Here is a 12531-nt window from a genome sequence, read left to right as displayed (position 1 = left end):
TTGAATTTGGCAATTAGTGAATCTCCAGTAACATCAAGTGGGACTGCCCTGCCATTATCCAGAAAGTCCCCAAGCAGGTGGGAAAAAAACAAGGAACATCTTTGCAGTCTACATGTTTTGCTTTAATCACAGTTTATGAACCATACAATGTCTACATTGAACCACATCTATTTTCACAGGCATGTGACATGGGTCAGGTGAAGTAGTATGACAGTGCATTGTAACTTAAGGTTAGACTTCTGCTGTCTGGTTGGAGTGAGCTAGTCCTAACAGGCCTACACCAGCTCAGAGAGCATGTTAGAGGCCAGGCTGCATGTCAGACCAGTACCGTCAGGCTCCACATTGATTTTCTTCACAACGCCGTCTTCCACCAACATAGCGTACCTGAGACATAAGGAATGTGGCAATTACTTTATTGGGGTTGATTATACTTTTTGCAGTGTGAAATCCAAATGTTACCCGTCTACAGTCTGTTGCAGCAAGTTAACACTGACATAGGAGAAAAGACCTCACCTCTGGGAGCGCTTGTTTCCAAGCACAGCAACAATCTGATCGTTGTCTAGCAACAGGTCCACTGCCTGTAAATAAAATGGGGGTTACATTCACACAATGTACAAAGTGTAAACTAATGAAATCAAGGCTTTGGAGATGTATCTGACCTTAGTGAATGCGCCAGTAGGATCAGCCAGCATTCGCACCTGCAAAAGACGGGCCGTAGACAGCACACACGCAAGTATAAATTGGGTACACTGTAGCTGTATGTATGATTAAACTACAAACGGTATATTCATTTCATGCTTGCATACATGTTTTATGTTCCACTCCTGCGCAGATTAGGGCTGGGATTCAATCCTAACCCAAGCCGTAGCATTCATGACATTTAATTAAAAGGTCATTTCCAATTGAGCATTGAGCCGACGTCTGCAGCTTTAACCTTGAACGCAATCTTCGCAAACGTAATATTGCCTTTAAAAGTCGGATTGATTCCTGGCCTAACACTCGAGATGCAAGATGTTCAAGAACAGGTCCTGTAAGTGACAGGAACTCAATGCCACAGCTATCAGACATGTCTAGACTGAAAGATCTCAATATACAGTACCAGGCAAAGGTTTGGACACACCTATTCAGTAAAAAAAAGAAACCCTTGAATATGTTCTACATTGTAGAATGGTGAAGACATCAAAATATTTGCCTTGTCAGCTTGGCATTCTCTCAACCAGCTTCATGAGATAGTCACCTGGAATGCATTTCAATTAACAGGTGTGCCTTGATAATTTCATTAATTTGAGCTAATCAGTTGTGTTGTTACATGGTAGGTGTGGTAGCCCTATTTGGTAAAAAGCCAAGTCCATATTATGGCAAAATTTCAAATAAGCAAAGATAAATGAGTCCATCCGGACAATTTCAAAGAACTCTGAAAGTTTCAAGTGCAGTCGTAAAAACTTTTCTAGCACTATGATGAAACTGGCTCTCATGAGGACCGCCACAGGAAAGGAAGACCCTATGTTACCTCTGCTGCAGAGGACAAGTTCATTAGAGTTACCAGCTTCAGAAATTGCAGGCCAAATAAATGCTTCAGAGTTCAAGTAACAGACATATCTCAACATCAACAGTTCAGAGGAGACTGCGTGAATCAGGCCTTCATGGTTGAGTTGCTGCAAAGAAACCACTACTAAAGGACACCAATAATAAGAGACTTGCTTGAACCAAGAAACATGAGCAATGGACATTAGACCTCTGTCCTTTGGTGTGATGAGTCCAAATGTGAGATTTTTGGTTCTAACCGCCGTGTCTTTGTGAGATGCAGAGTAGGTGAACGAATGATCTCCACGTGTGGTTCTCACCATGGAAGAGGTGTAATGGTGTGGGGGTGCTTTGCTGGTGACCCTGTCAGTGATCTATTTAGAATTCAAGGCACAGCATGGCTACCACAGCGATACACCATCCCATCTGGTTTGTACTTAGTGGGATTATCATTTGGTTTTCAACAGGACAATGACCCAAAACACCTCTCCAGGCTCTGTAAGGGCTATTTGACCAAGGAGAGTGATGGAGCGCTGCATCAGATAACCTGGCCTCCACAATTTTTATTTATTTTATTTTACCGTTATTTTACCAGGTAAGTTGACTGAGAACACGTTCTCATTTGCAGCAACGACCTGGGGAATAGTTACAGGGGAGAGGAGGGGGATGAATGAGCCAATTGTAAACTGGGGATTATTAGGTGACCGTGATGGTTGAGGGCCAGATTGGGAATTTAGCCAGGACACCGGGGTTAACACCCCTACTCTTACGATAAGTGCCATGGGATCTTTAATGACCTCAGAGAGTCAGGACACCCGTTTAACGTCCCATCCGAAAGACGGCACCCTACACAGAGCAGTGTCCCCAATCACTGCCCTGGGGCATTGGGATCTTTGTTTAGACCAGAGGAAAGAGTGCCTCCTACTGGCCCTCCAACACCACTTCCAGCAGCACCTGGTCTCCCATCCAGGGACTGACCAGGACCAACCCTGCTTAGCTTCAGAAGCAAGCCAGCAGTGGTATGCAGGGTGGTATGCTGCTGGCATCACCCGACCTCAACCAAATTGAGATGGTTTGGACTGCATAGTGAAGGAAAAGCAGCCAACAAGTGCTCAGCATATGTGCAAAGCTGTCATCAAGGCAAAGGGTGGCTACTTTGAAGAATCTAAAATATATTTGGATTTGTTAAACACTTTTTTTGGTTACAACATGATGTCACAACATAGTTGTGATGTCTTCTATTATGCTACTATGTAGAAAACAGTCAAAATAAAAACCCTTGAATGAGTAGGTGTGTCCAAACTTTTGACTGGTACTGTAATTCAACCAGTTATGGTCTTGTTGTAATAATGTCTCTGTTAGGGAAATAAGATATTTCCAATGAATGTTAGAGGCAATCTGCAGTTAAAACATCAAAGCGGTACACCCCGCCACTGTTTTTGGTAAACTGCTGAGGGATGGGGCTTGGGAAATGTAACCATTCAAATTCCTAGACAGCTAAGTCAAGTGCTGGAGACCAGAATAACAGAAGGGAGATATTCAGCCCAGGACTGAAGAATGCACCATGTAGACTACAAGAACAGACAATGTAGAAGGCTGAAGGTCAAGGCATCAGCGTGTTAATTTCAAACAGCATTCTGCACCTTGCCGCCTGCTCCATGCTCCTTCCCCCAGGCAGCCATAACGAATGCGTCGTTAACGGAGATGCAGGCGACCTCCTGCACACCCTTGCTCTTCAGCTCTGCTGCCTGCTCCACAAACCCTGGAAGGTGAGTCTGAGGGATACGAGCAAGGACTTGCGGTGAAACAGTGGTTTCAGATGATGCATGCAGAAAGTACATGGTGAACAAACAAAATAAATAGAGGAATGCACATCCAGGTAAATTCATTGAAATGAGGATGATCTGAATGGAGGTTACCTTGGAGCACCCAGGAGTGAAAGCCCCTGGCACAGCAAAGAGAACTCCCTTTTTCCCCTTGAAGAGTTGGTCCATCGACACCTTATTGCCTGGCTCATTCTCATGTACCTCCACTGCCGGAAGTTTTTCTCCAACCTAGTGAGTGTGAAGCATTCAGTCAAACACTGTTGATGGTCAATCAAATTATACATGAAAGCTGAAAATCATATTCTGTTCTGCAACCCCCATTCTATTAGTCACAGATACTGAATTTGGAACTTGACTCTGTATAGCAGCATTTGAATAATGTATTGGACCTGCAGGGAGTGGTAATGGATATTTTGCCACCACAATGGCCTTGAAAAGTTACTACTGGAGAATCGTGACTTCGCTGAATGTGTAGAGCCAAAAGCAGAGTGCTCTCCGGGGCACTCACTAACAGCAGCTGGCTCAGTCATGCGCAGTGTTGGTATGTCTACCACTGACTCAGCTATATTACCACAAATAAAAATGGCATGTTGGGGTAAATCTATGGACAGGGGTCTAAAGTGGTAAGTAGAAAGCATATGTTTGACAGAAAAGATGATTTCATGCCATTATACATCAGATCTGATTCCCTACAAATGATGTGGTCACAGTTTCCAAACCTGCCCCATCCGGTTATCTAATCTTGCACCTATAAAAAAAAAAAGTAGACTGAGTATGTTTACATTCACACTAATAATTAAAATATTAAACTGAAGGCTGAGTATGACAGTCATGTAAACACCTTATCTAAATCGGCGTAAGGTCAAAATCAGTCTTAAACTTCGAACACACCGATCGTCATTGCGCAAAATAGTACGCAGCATCATCTGGATATGTATGCAACATTCACCTTCTGCTACCATTTCTGTCGAGCTGTCTACGCATACAGTTTGACGCATACGTTCGATAAATCCAACGTATGCACCACACCGAACACACTGCAACTGCCTCTCGTCAGAGAAAGCATTTATTTTGGGAGATTGCCAAATATGACCTTGTCATTCAAGACATGATAAATATATTGTTTCAGGTGATAATTAAACATGTTTTGTTTAGTAACCTTTTCCTCAACCGTTTTTTATTTTATAGCAAATCAAGCTAGCTTGCGCAGCAGAGCAGCTAGCTAGCTAAAAGCTAGGCTGAAGATACCATTGTAGCTAGCGACCTCCACCTAATAATGATCAAAAACAAACGCCATTACCATCACAATAAACTTCAAACGGGAGGCAACAGTTATATAATTAGCTTAACAGCCAACGTGTATTATTTAACATTACTATTAAAATAGTACTCACTTATAGGAATGGGTCATTGTTTCCAAGTTGCTAGCTATCCCATTAAAACCCATCACCGAAAACCACATATTTTCATCATCTTCTGTACTTTGGTAACTTCCAGTTCTTCGACGGACTCTGGCTGGACTGAAGATGCAAAATTTGAACAATTTCAAAGTATGCAACATCATCCATCTCGCAATGGAGCATTCAACCGCAAAGGGGCGTTGTGTTTACACTCCGTTGTGGACGTCATCATTGAAATGCATGACATCCAGCGCAACGGAACATTTAGTGGTAATGTGAACGAGGCTTAAAGCCTCATGCCCACCATATAAATGTGCGTTTTGTTTTGCCAGATGTCTAGCTCGCATTTTTTCATACTTGACGAGCATGTGCTTCGGTTTTCAACTAGCTAAAAGATAGCTAGTTGGGGGTCTGTACTTCCGTTTGTACCCCAGCACAATAAAGCAACGCACGAGTTGAAAATATTGAACCCATGAGGTACACAGAACACACCCCAGCCTAATGCGGCACCCCCAACGCAGCTTTGCGGACTGCTCCATTGACAATGTATGGACTTCCAATGGAACGCAGAGTTCGATGCATCTGGTGGACATGAAGCCTCGTTCTGTGTACTGCTTGTGTTCAATATTTTCAACAAGTCATGTGTTGGCTTCACCGTGACACAAACGGAAGTACACATAGACTCCAGTTTGCTAGCGTAAAAGATTATAGATATACTGACAAGACACTTAAAAATGGGAGTAGTTGTCCACAAAGCGGCATGGCAGACTGTACAGCATCACGCGTATCCTTTGTTTGGATTGGTGGATACATCTCATTACTGCAATCATTTTTTGAATATTCGATGAGGGTTGTTGACATCAACTGCCTGTATTCAATGGAGAGATGCTATGCTACTTGCCTCATATTATGAAGATGGCAACTCCAATAAAGTGTTTTTCTCTCAAAGTGTCCTACTTATATAAGTACACTTTTAACTTAAGCATTATGAAAGTCTATTCGATCAAATAAACCGTATGTAGCAAACAAGCAATAGATCATTTTTTTTACCAAACTGACACTCATTGACCTCCATACACAAACTCTTTGTTTGGTGGGCCAAATGAAAAAACGCTTCCTGCTGGAGAGAAATAGATTATCCGCCGAGTTGGGCCGCAATCTTCAGCTTTGCTAGCTAGTTGAAAATCAAGGTTAAATGCGGGCTAGACATCTGGCAAAACAAAACGCATGCATCTGGTGGGTATTATGCTCAAGTGAAGTGAGTTCGGAAAGTATATGCATCTTATATAAAGTGTGTATGTGAAAACGATATGTCCGAATTTAAAATCAAATAGACTTCGCAAAAATAACATGGTCAGTGTGTAGTATAACTTTTATTTGGCTTGGCGATTTTCTGAATGTATTAAAAAGTCCCATAATGTAACTTCAGCCTGATTTCAGATGTGTCATGTATACAGGATTATTAAGGAAACTTTATTCTTGCGTTTGCGTGTGCATGTAACCGTGTTCACTGATTTAATGCATCAGTCGATCATGCTTTACCCATCCATCACCAGGCCATCGAGAAACGTTAGATAATGCGGCTTGAGCATGGAGGCTGTATGCATCACCGAGAATAAATAGAAAAATCACGTGTTTAAAAAAAACTCGGAATAAAGAGTTTGCAGTCAAGGTCATGAAGGAGCGTTATTTTTAGATCAAACATTTTTCTGACGGCATTTCTTACCTTGATAGGCATGTTGGCAATGAGTGTGGTGTGTAGCGGTCTGAAGCACTGGACGGCACGGGTCCCTTTGAGAAATGCTGAGCTGGAAATCATTGGCCTATGTTGAGACGAGCCCCTTTAACGTTGTTCGAGTGGTAGCAGAGGACAGACTGGCTGGCTGCCGCAAATTCAGTGTGGCTGTCACAAAAATTGGCTTACAAATGTTACCACAGACAGAACAATGAGACCAGATATTCACCGGATGTATAAATGTGAATCATCCGCTTGGCGTTTCCACTCACTACCAAATATGGTAGTAGAGGAAGCCCAGTGGCCGGCAGTGGGAGAATATGGAAGGAGATGGATTTTGGCCGATATTCTGCAAATGTTCTCATCGATGAAATATTTTATCTAAATTTTCTGTTCCCAAAACGAGAAATCTGTTATTAACAGAGTGCACTGAGTTTTGTAGACTTTCCCTTTTGTCAACGTTTTAAAAAATCGCGTTGTTTAGAAGAAGTGCAAAAGCGAATTAAGTTATTGCACACGCACACTTCACAGAGTAGTCGTTCCCTAACGGGATGTCACTAGAACGGGCCAATAGGATCTCGCTAGCTCTTGCTTGGCTCTGCCAAACTCATTGATTGTTCTGCCCACTATGACTAATTTGTTCCCGTTGGAAACGACAGGCTGTGGTCTATCTTGGTTTAGTTATAAAATGGGGTAATTAACTCGAGCGTCTGTCTGGTTGCAAGGGATATACTAAAAGCTACCGTCTCTCCACCTGGCAGGTACCTGGCACTGCCTTTCCAATCGCTCCGCTATGAACTGTTTTACCCATTTAACTATTTTTATTTCATGAAATTGAAAAAAGCACATATAAATACTACACTAAACCTTACATTACATATGAATCACGTAACACATTGATAAATTATATTTATATGATCATTACAAATTATACTGATTCTGAGGGGTTGGGTTAAATGCGGAAGACACATCTCCGTTGAATGCGTTCAGTTGTACAACTGACGAGGTATCCCCTTTCCATTATACCTTTTTAAAATGCGGAACTATGTGTCATTAAAGCACTGCAAAGGGTAAGCAAAAGCTGTTGCACTTCTTCCAGCGTTCCAATGAGAGGACAGTCTCAACAGGGTCCTCTCTGATCCAACCAATCAAACCCGAGAGACTTAACCATCGCACATATTTCGGTTTCATTAGTGTTAGTGAAAATATTTCTTGATTTTTAGCTCAGATGGCTAATACACTCCGACAGTGAGTAATATCTAACAAATTACACAACATAAGACTATATACATATAAGACTATATACAGTTGAAGCCTGAAGTTTACATACACCTTAGCCAAAGACATTTAAACTCAGTTTTTCAAATTCCTGACATTTAATCCTAGTAAAAATTCCCTGTCTTAGGTCAGTTAGGATCACCACTTTATTTTAAGAATGTGAAATGTCAGAAAAAATAGTAGAGAGAGTAATTTATTTCAGCTTTTATTTATTTGATCACATTCCCAGTGGGTCAGAAGTTTACATACACTCAATTAGTATTTGGTAGCATTGCCTTTAAATTGTTTAACTTGGGTCAAATGTTTCGGGTAGCCTTCCACAAGCTTCCCACAATAATTTGGGTGAATTTTGGCCCATTCCTCCTGACAGAGCTGGTGTAACTGAGTCAGGTTTGTAGGCCTCCTTGCTCGCACACGCCTTTTCAGTTCTGCCCTTGTAACGGATGTGAAATGGCTAGCTAGTTAGCGGGTACGCGCTAGTAGCGTTTCAATCAGTTACGTCACTTGCTCTGAAACCTATTAGTAGTGTTGCCCCTTGCTCTGCAAGGGCCGCGGCCTTTGTGGAGCGATGGGTAACGATGCTTCGTGGGCGACCGTTGTTGATGTGTGCAGAGGGTCCCTGGTTCGCGCCCGGGTCGGGGCGAGGGGACGCACTAAAGTTATACTGTTACACCCTCAATTTTTTTATGGGATTGAGGTCAGGGCTTTGTGATACAGTATATATATGTAACACATGTAAGCCCTTTACTATTGCCTTTCCAACCTTCCTGACTGATGTCTTGAGATGTTGCTTCAATATATCCACATAATTTTACTTCCTCATGATATCATCTATTTTGTGAAGTGCACCAGTCCCTCCTGCAGCAAAGCACCCCCACAACATGATGGTGCCACCCCCGTGCTTCACAGTTGGAATGATGTTCTTCGACTTGCAAGCCTCCCCCTTTTTCCTTCAAACATAACAATGGTTAATATGGCCAAACAGTTCTATTTTTGTTTCATCAGACTAGAGGACATTTCTCCAAAAAGTACAATCTTTGTCCCCATGTGCAGTTGCAAACCGTAGTCTGGCTTTTTTCATGTCGATTTTGGAGCAGTGGCTTCTTCCTTGCTGAGCGGCCTTTCAGGTTATGTCGATATTGGACTCGTTTTACTGTGGATACAGATACTTTTGTACCGGTTTCCTCCAGCATCTTCACAAGGTCCTTTGCTGTTGTTCTGGGATTGATTTGCACTTTTTGCACCAAAGTACGTTTATCTCTAGGAGACAGAACGAGTCTCCTTCCTGAGCGGTATGACGGCTGCGCGGTCCCATGGTGTTTATACAGATGAACGCGGTACCTTCAGGCATTTGGAAATTGCTCCCAAGGATGAACCAGACTTGTGGAGGTCTACAATTTTTTTTCTGAGGTCTTTGCTAATTTCTTTTGATTTTCCCATGATGTCAAGCAAAGAGGCACTGAGTTTGAAGGTGGGCCTTGAAATACATCCACAGGTACACCTCCAATTGACTCAAATTATGTCAATAAGCCTATCAGGAGCTTCTAAAGCCATGATATAATTTTCTGGAATTTTCCAAGCTGTTTAAAGGCACAGTCAACTTAGTGTATCTAAACTTCTGACCCACTGGACTTGTGATACAGTAAATTATAAGTGAAATAATCTGTATGTAAACAATTGTTGGAAAAATTAATTGTGTCATGGACAAGGTAGATGCCAAAACTATAGTTTGTTAACAAGAAATTTGTGGAGTGGTGGAAAAACGAGTTTTAATGACTCCAACCTAAGTGTATGTAAACTTCCGACTTCAACTGTACATATAAGACTATATCCATATATGGATGAGCGATGTCAGAGCTGAACGGACTAAGATACAGTAGAATGTTATAGAATACAGTATACACATATGAGATGAGTAATGCAAGATATGTAAACATTATTACGTGACTAAGATACCGTAGAATAGTATAGATAACAGTATACACATATGAGATGAGTGATGACAGATATGTAAAAAGTTAACCAAATCAATAATGTGCTAGTTAGGTTGTAATGGTTTCTTGCAGGCTACCAACATTATCATGTTGAAACTGTGTGAAATTATATCCAATGTAAGACAGAATATTGTCGCCCTATGTGTAGTGGCATAGCAAGCAACATAGGCTAACAAGCATAAGTGTTATACTAGCCTATTCCATTATATGCATAATATTATACTCATAAAGAGGTGATATAACTGCATACCTTTATCTTTTGCGCGTTTCTCTTCTTTCCTCTTTTTCCTAAACTGGGCATCTGATGTCTTAGACCTTTTCTTATTCATTTCTTTTGATTTGGCACTGGAGCATCAATACATTACCCATCTCCAAACACTGTCAACCAAGAATCAAGACTTAACCAATTCACCTTGGTGGTGTGCAGACTTGTTTTATATTATCCTTAACGATTTCACACAAACCAGAAAAAAATGCAACAATATGTCTGTGAAACTATATATTCAAAGTATTATGAATGAATTGTGGTTTATTTGGTAGCATTTCATAGTGTGACTGATTTTACTAATTGCATTAGTACTGTACAAAGTTAGAGGTGCGGTATTTGATATATTCCCCCAAATCTACCCTACCTCGGGCTTCCAGTGGGGAGACCTGAGGTCAACCTACCCCCGCCTCCCTCCCCATCTCGTACTTCTGAGTGGGAGATCTTCCTAGGCAGTAGCCTGCCTAGCTCACAAACTAGAATCAGGGCGCCCACTCCGACAAGGTTAATTGACCCACAGTCCCACACAGTGACATGATATCATTGACGTGACGTGCAAATGAGCGATAGAAAACCGATTGCGCAAATGTCACCATTCCTATTTTTTTGGTGCAGGCACCTTGTGCCCCCCCCAGCAAGATGCCGCCCTGGGCAGCTGCCCATGTCGCCCATACCTAAATCCGCCACTGCGTAGAATAGTATAGAATACAGTATATACAGTGGGGAGAACAAGTATTTGACACACTGCCAATTTTGCAGGTGTTCCTACTTACAAAGCATGTAGAGGTCTGTAATTCATAGGTACACTTCAACTGTGAAAGACGGAATCTAAAACAAAAATCCAGAAAATCACATTGTATGATTTTTAAGTAATTAATTAGCATTTTATTGCATGACATAAGTATTTGATACATCAGAAAAGAAGAACTTAATATTTGGTACAGAAACCTTTGTTTGCAATTACAGAGATCATACGTTTCCTGTAGTTTTTGACCAGGTTTGCGCACACTGCAGCAGGGATTTTGGCCCACTCCTCCATACAGACCTTCTCCAGATCCTTCAGGTTTCGGGGCTGTCGCTGGGCAATACGGACTTTCAGCTCCCTCCAAAGATTTTCTATTGGGTTCAGGTCTGGAGACTGGCTAGGCCACTCCAAGACCTTGAGATGCTTCTTACTCCTTAGTTGCCCTGGCTGTGTGTTTCGAGTCGTTGTCATGCTGGAAGACCCAGCCACGACCCATCTTCAATGCTCTTACTGAGGGAAGGAGGTTGTTGGCCAAGATCTCGCGATACATGGCCCCATCCATCCTCCCCTCAATACGGTGCAGTCGTCCTGTCCCCTTTGCAGAAAAGCATCCCCAAAGAATGATGTTTCCACCTCCATGCTTCACGGTTGGGATGGTGTTCTTGGGGTTGTACTCATCCTTCTTCTTCCTCCAAACACGGCGAGTGGAGTTTAGACCAAAAAGCTCTATTTTTGTCTCATCAGACCACATAACCTTCTCCCATTCCTCCTCTGGATCATCCAGATGGTCATTGGCAAACTTCAGACGGGCCTGGACATGCGCTGGCTTGAGCAGGGGGACCTTGTGTGCGCTGCAGGATTTTAATCCATGACGGCGTAGTGTGTTACTAATGGTTTTCTTTGAGACTGTGGTCCCAGCTCTCCTCAGGTCATTGACCAGGTCCTGCCGTGTAGTTCTGGGCTGATCCCTCACCTTCCTCATGATCATTGATGCCCCACGAGGTGAGATCTTGCATGGAGCCCCAGACCGAGGGTGATTGACCGTCATCTTGAACTTCTTCCATTTTCTAATAATTGCGCCAACAGTTGTTGCCTTCTCACCAAGCTGCTTGCCTATTGTCCTGTAGCCCATCCCAGCCTTGTGCAGGTCTACAATTTTATCCCTGATGTCCTTACACAGCTCTCTGGTCTTGGCCATTGTGGAGAGGTTGGAGTCTGTTTGATTGAGTGTGTGGACAGGTGTCTTTTATACAGGTAAAGAGTTCAAACAGGTGCAGTTAATACAGGTAATGAGTGGAGAACAGGAGGGCTTCTTAAAGAAAAACTAACAGGTCTGTGAGAGCCGGAATTCTTACTGGTTGGTCATGCAATAAAATGTAAATTAATTACTTAAAAATCATACAATGTGATTTTCTGGATTTTTGTTTTAGATTCCGTCTCTCAGTTGAAGTGTACCTATGATAAAAATTACAGACCTCTACATGCTTCGTAAGTAGGAAAACCTGCAAAATCGGCAGTGTATCAAATACTTGTTCTCCCCACTGTACATATGAGATGAGTAATGCAAGATATGTAAACATTAAGTGACTAAGATACCGTAGAATAGCATAGAATACAATATATACATATGAGATGACTAATGCCAGATATGTAAACATTATTAATGTGACTAGTGTTCCATTCCTTAAAGTGGCCAGTGGTTTCTAGGCTATGCCTATAGGCAGTAGCCTCTAATGTGCTAGTGATGGCTGTTTGACAGTCTGA

At 42.2% G+C, this 12531-nt stretch overlaps 1 protein-coding gene and 1 long non-coding RNA gene across 2 annotated transcripts in view; one reads left to right on the top strand and one right to left on the bottom strand.

Moving 5' to 3' along the window:
* Window positions 1-100: 100 nt before the first annotated feature.
* LOC139537104 (peroxiredoxin-5, mitochondrial-like) lies at window positions 101-7046 on the bottom strand. Its single transcript, XM_071338009.1, has 6 exons — window positions 6477-7046; window positions 3444-3578; window positions 3168-3299; window positions 660-698; window positions 514-578; window positions 101-384 (listed from the first exon to the last, which is right to left on the bottom strand). Exons 1-6 carry the CDS (start codon window positions 6567-6569, stop codon window positions 276-278), a joined length of 573 nt encoding a protein of 190 aa, XP_071194110.1. The 5' UTR covers window positions 6570-7046; the 3' UTR covers window positions 101-275.
* Window positions 7047-7150: 104 nt separating this feature from the next.
* The window catches only part of LOC139537105 (uncharacterized), a 14338-nt gene continuing 8957 nt past the window's right edge, over window positions 7151-12531 (top strand). Inside the window, exon 1 of the long non-coding RNA XR_011667465.1 lies at window positions 7151-7246. This is a non-coding gene — a long non-coding RNA (uncharacterized lncRNA). The remainder of the gene's footprint in view (window positions 7247-12531) is intronic.

Source organism: Salvelinus alpinus, chromosome 13, assembly GCF_045679555.1.
Source record: "Salvelinus alpinus chromosome 13, SLU_Salpinus.1, whole genome shotgun sequence".
Classification (NCBI taxonomy): Eukaryota; Metazoa; Chordata; class Actinopteri; order Salmoniformes; family Salmonidae; genus Salvelinus; species Salvelinus alpinus.
This window is presented reverse-complemented; position numbering and strand designations above follow the sequence as displayed.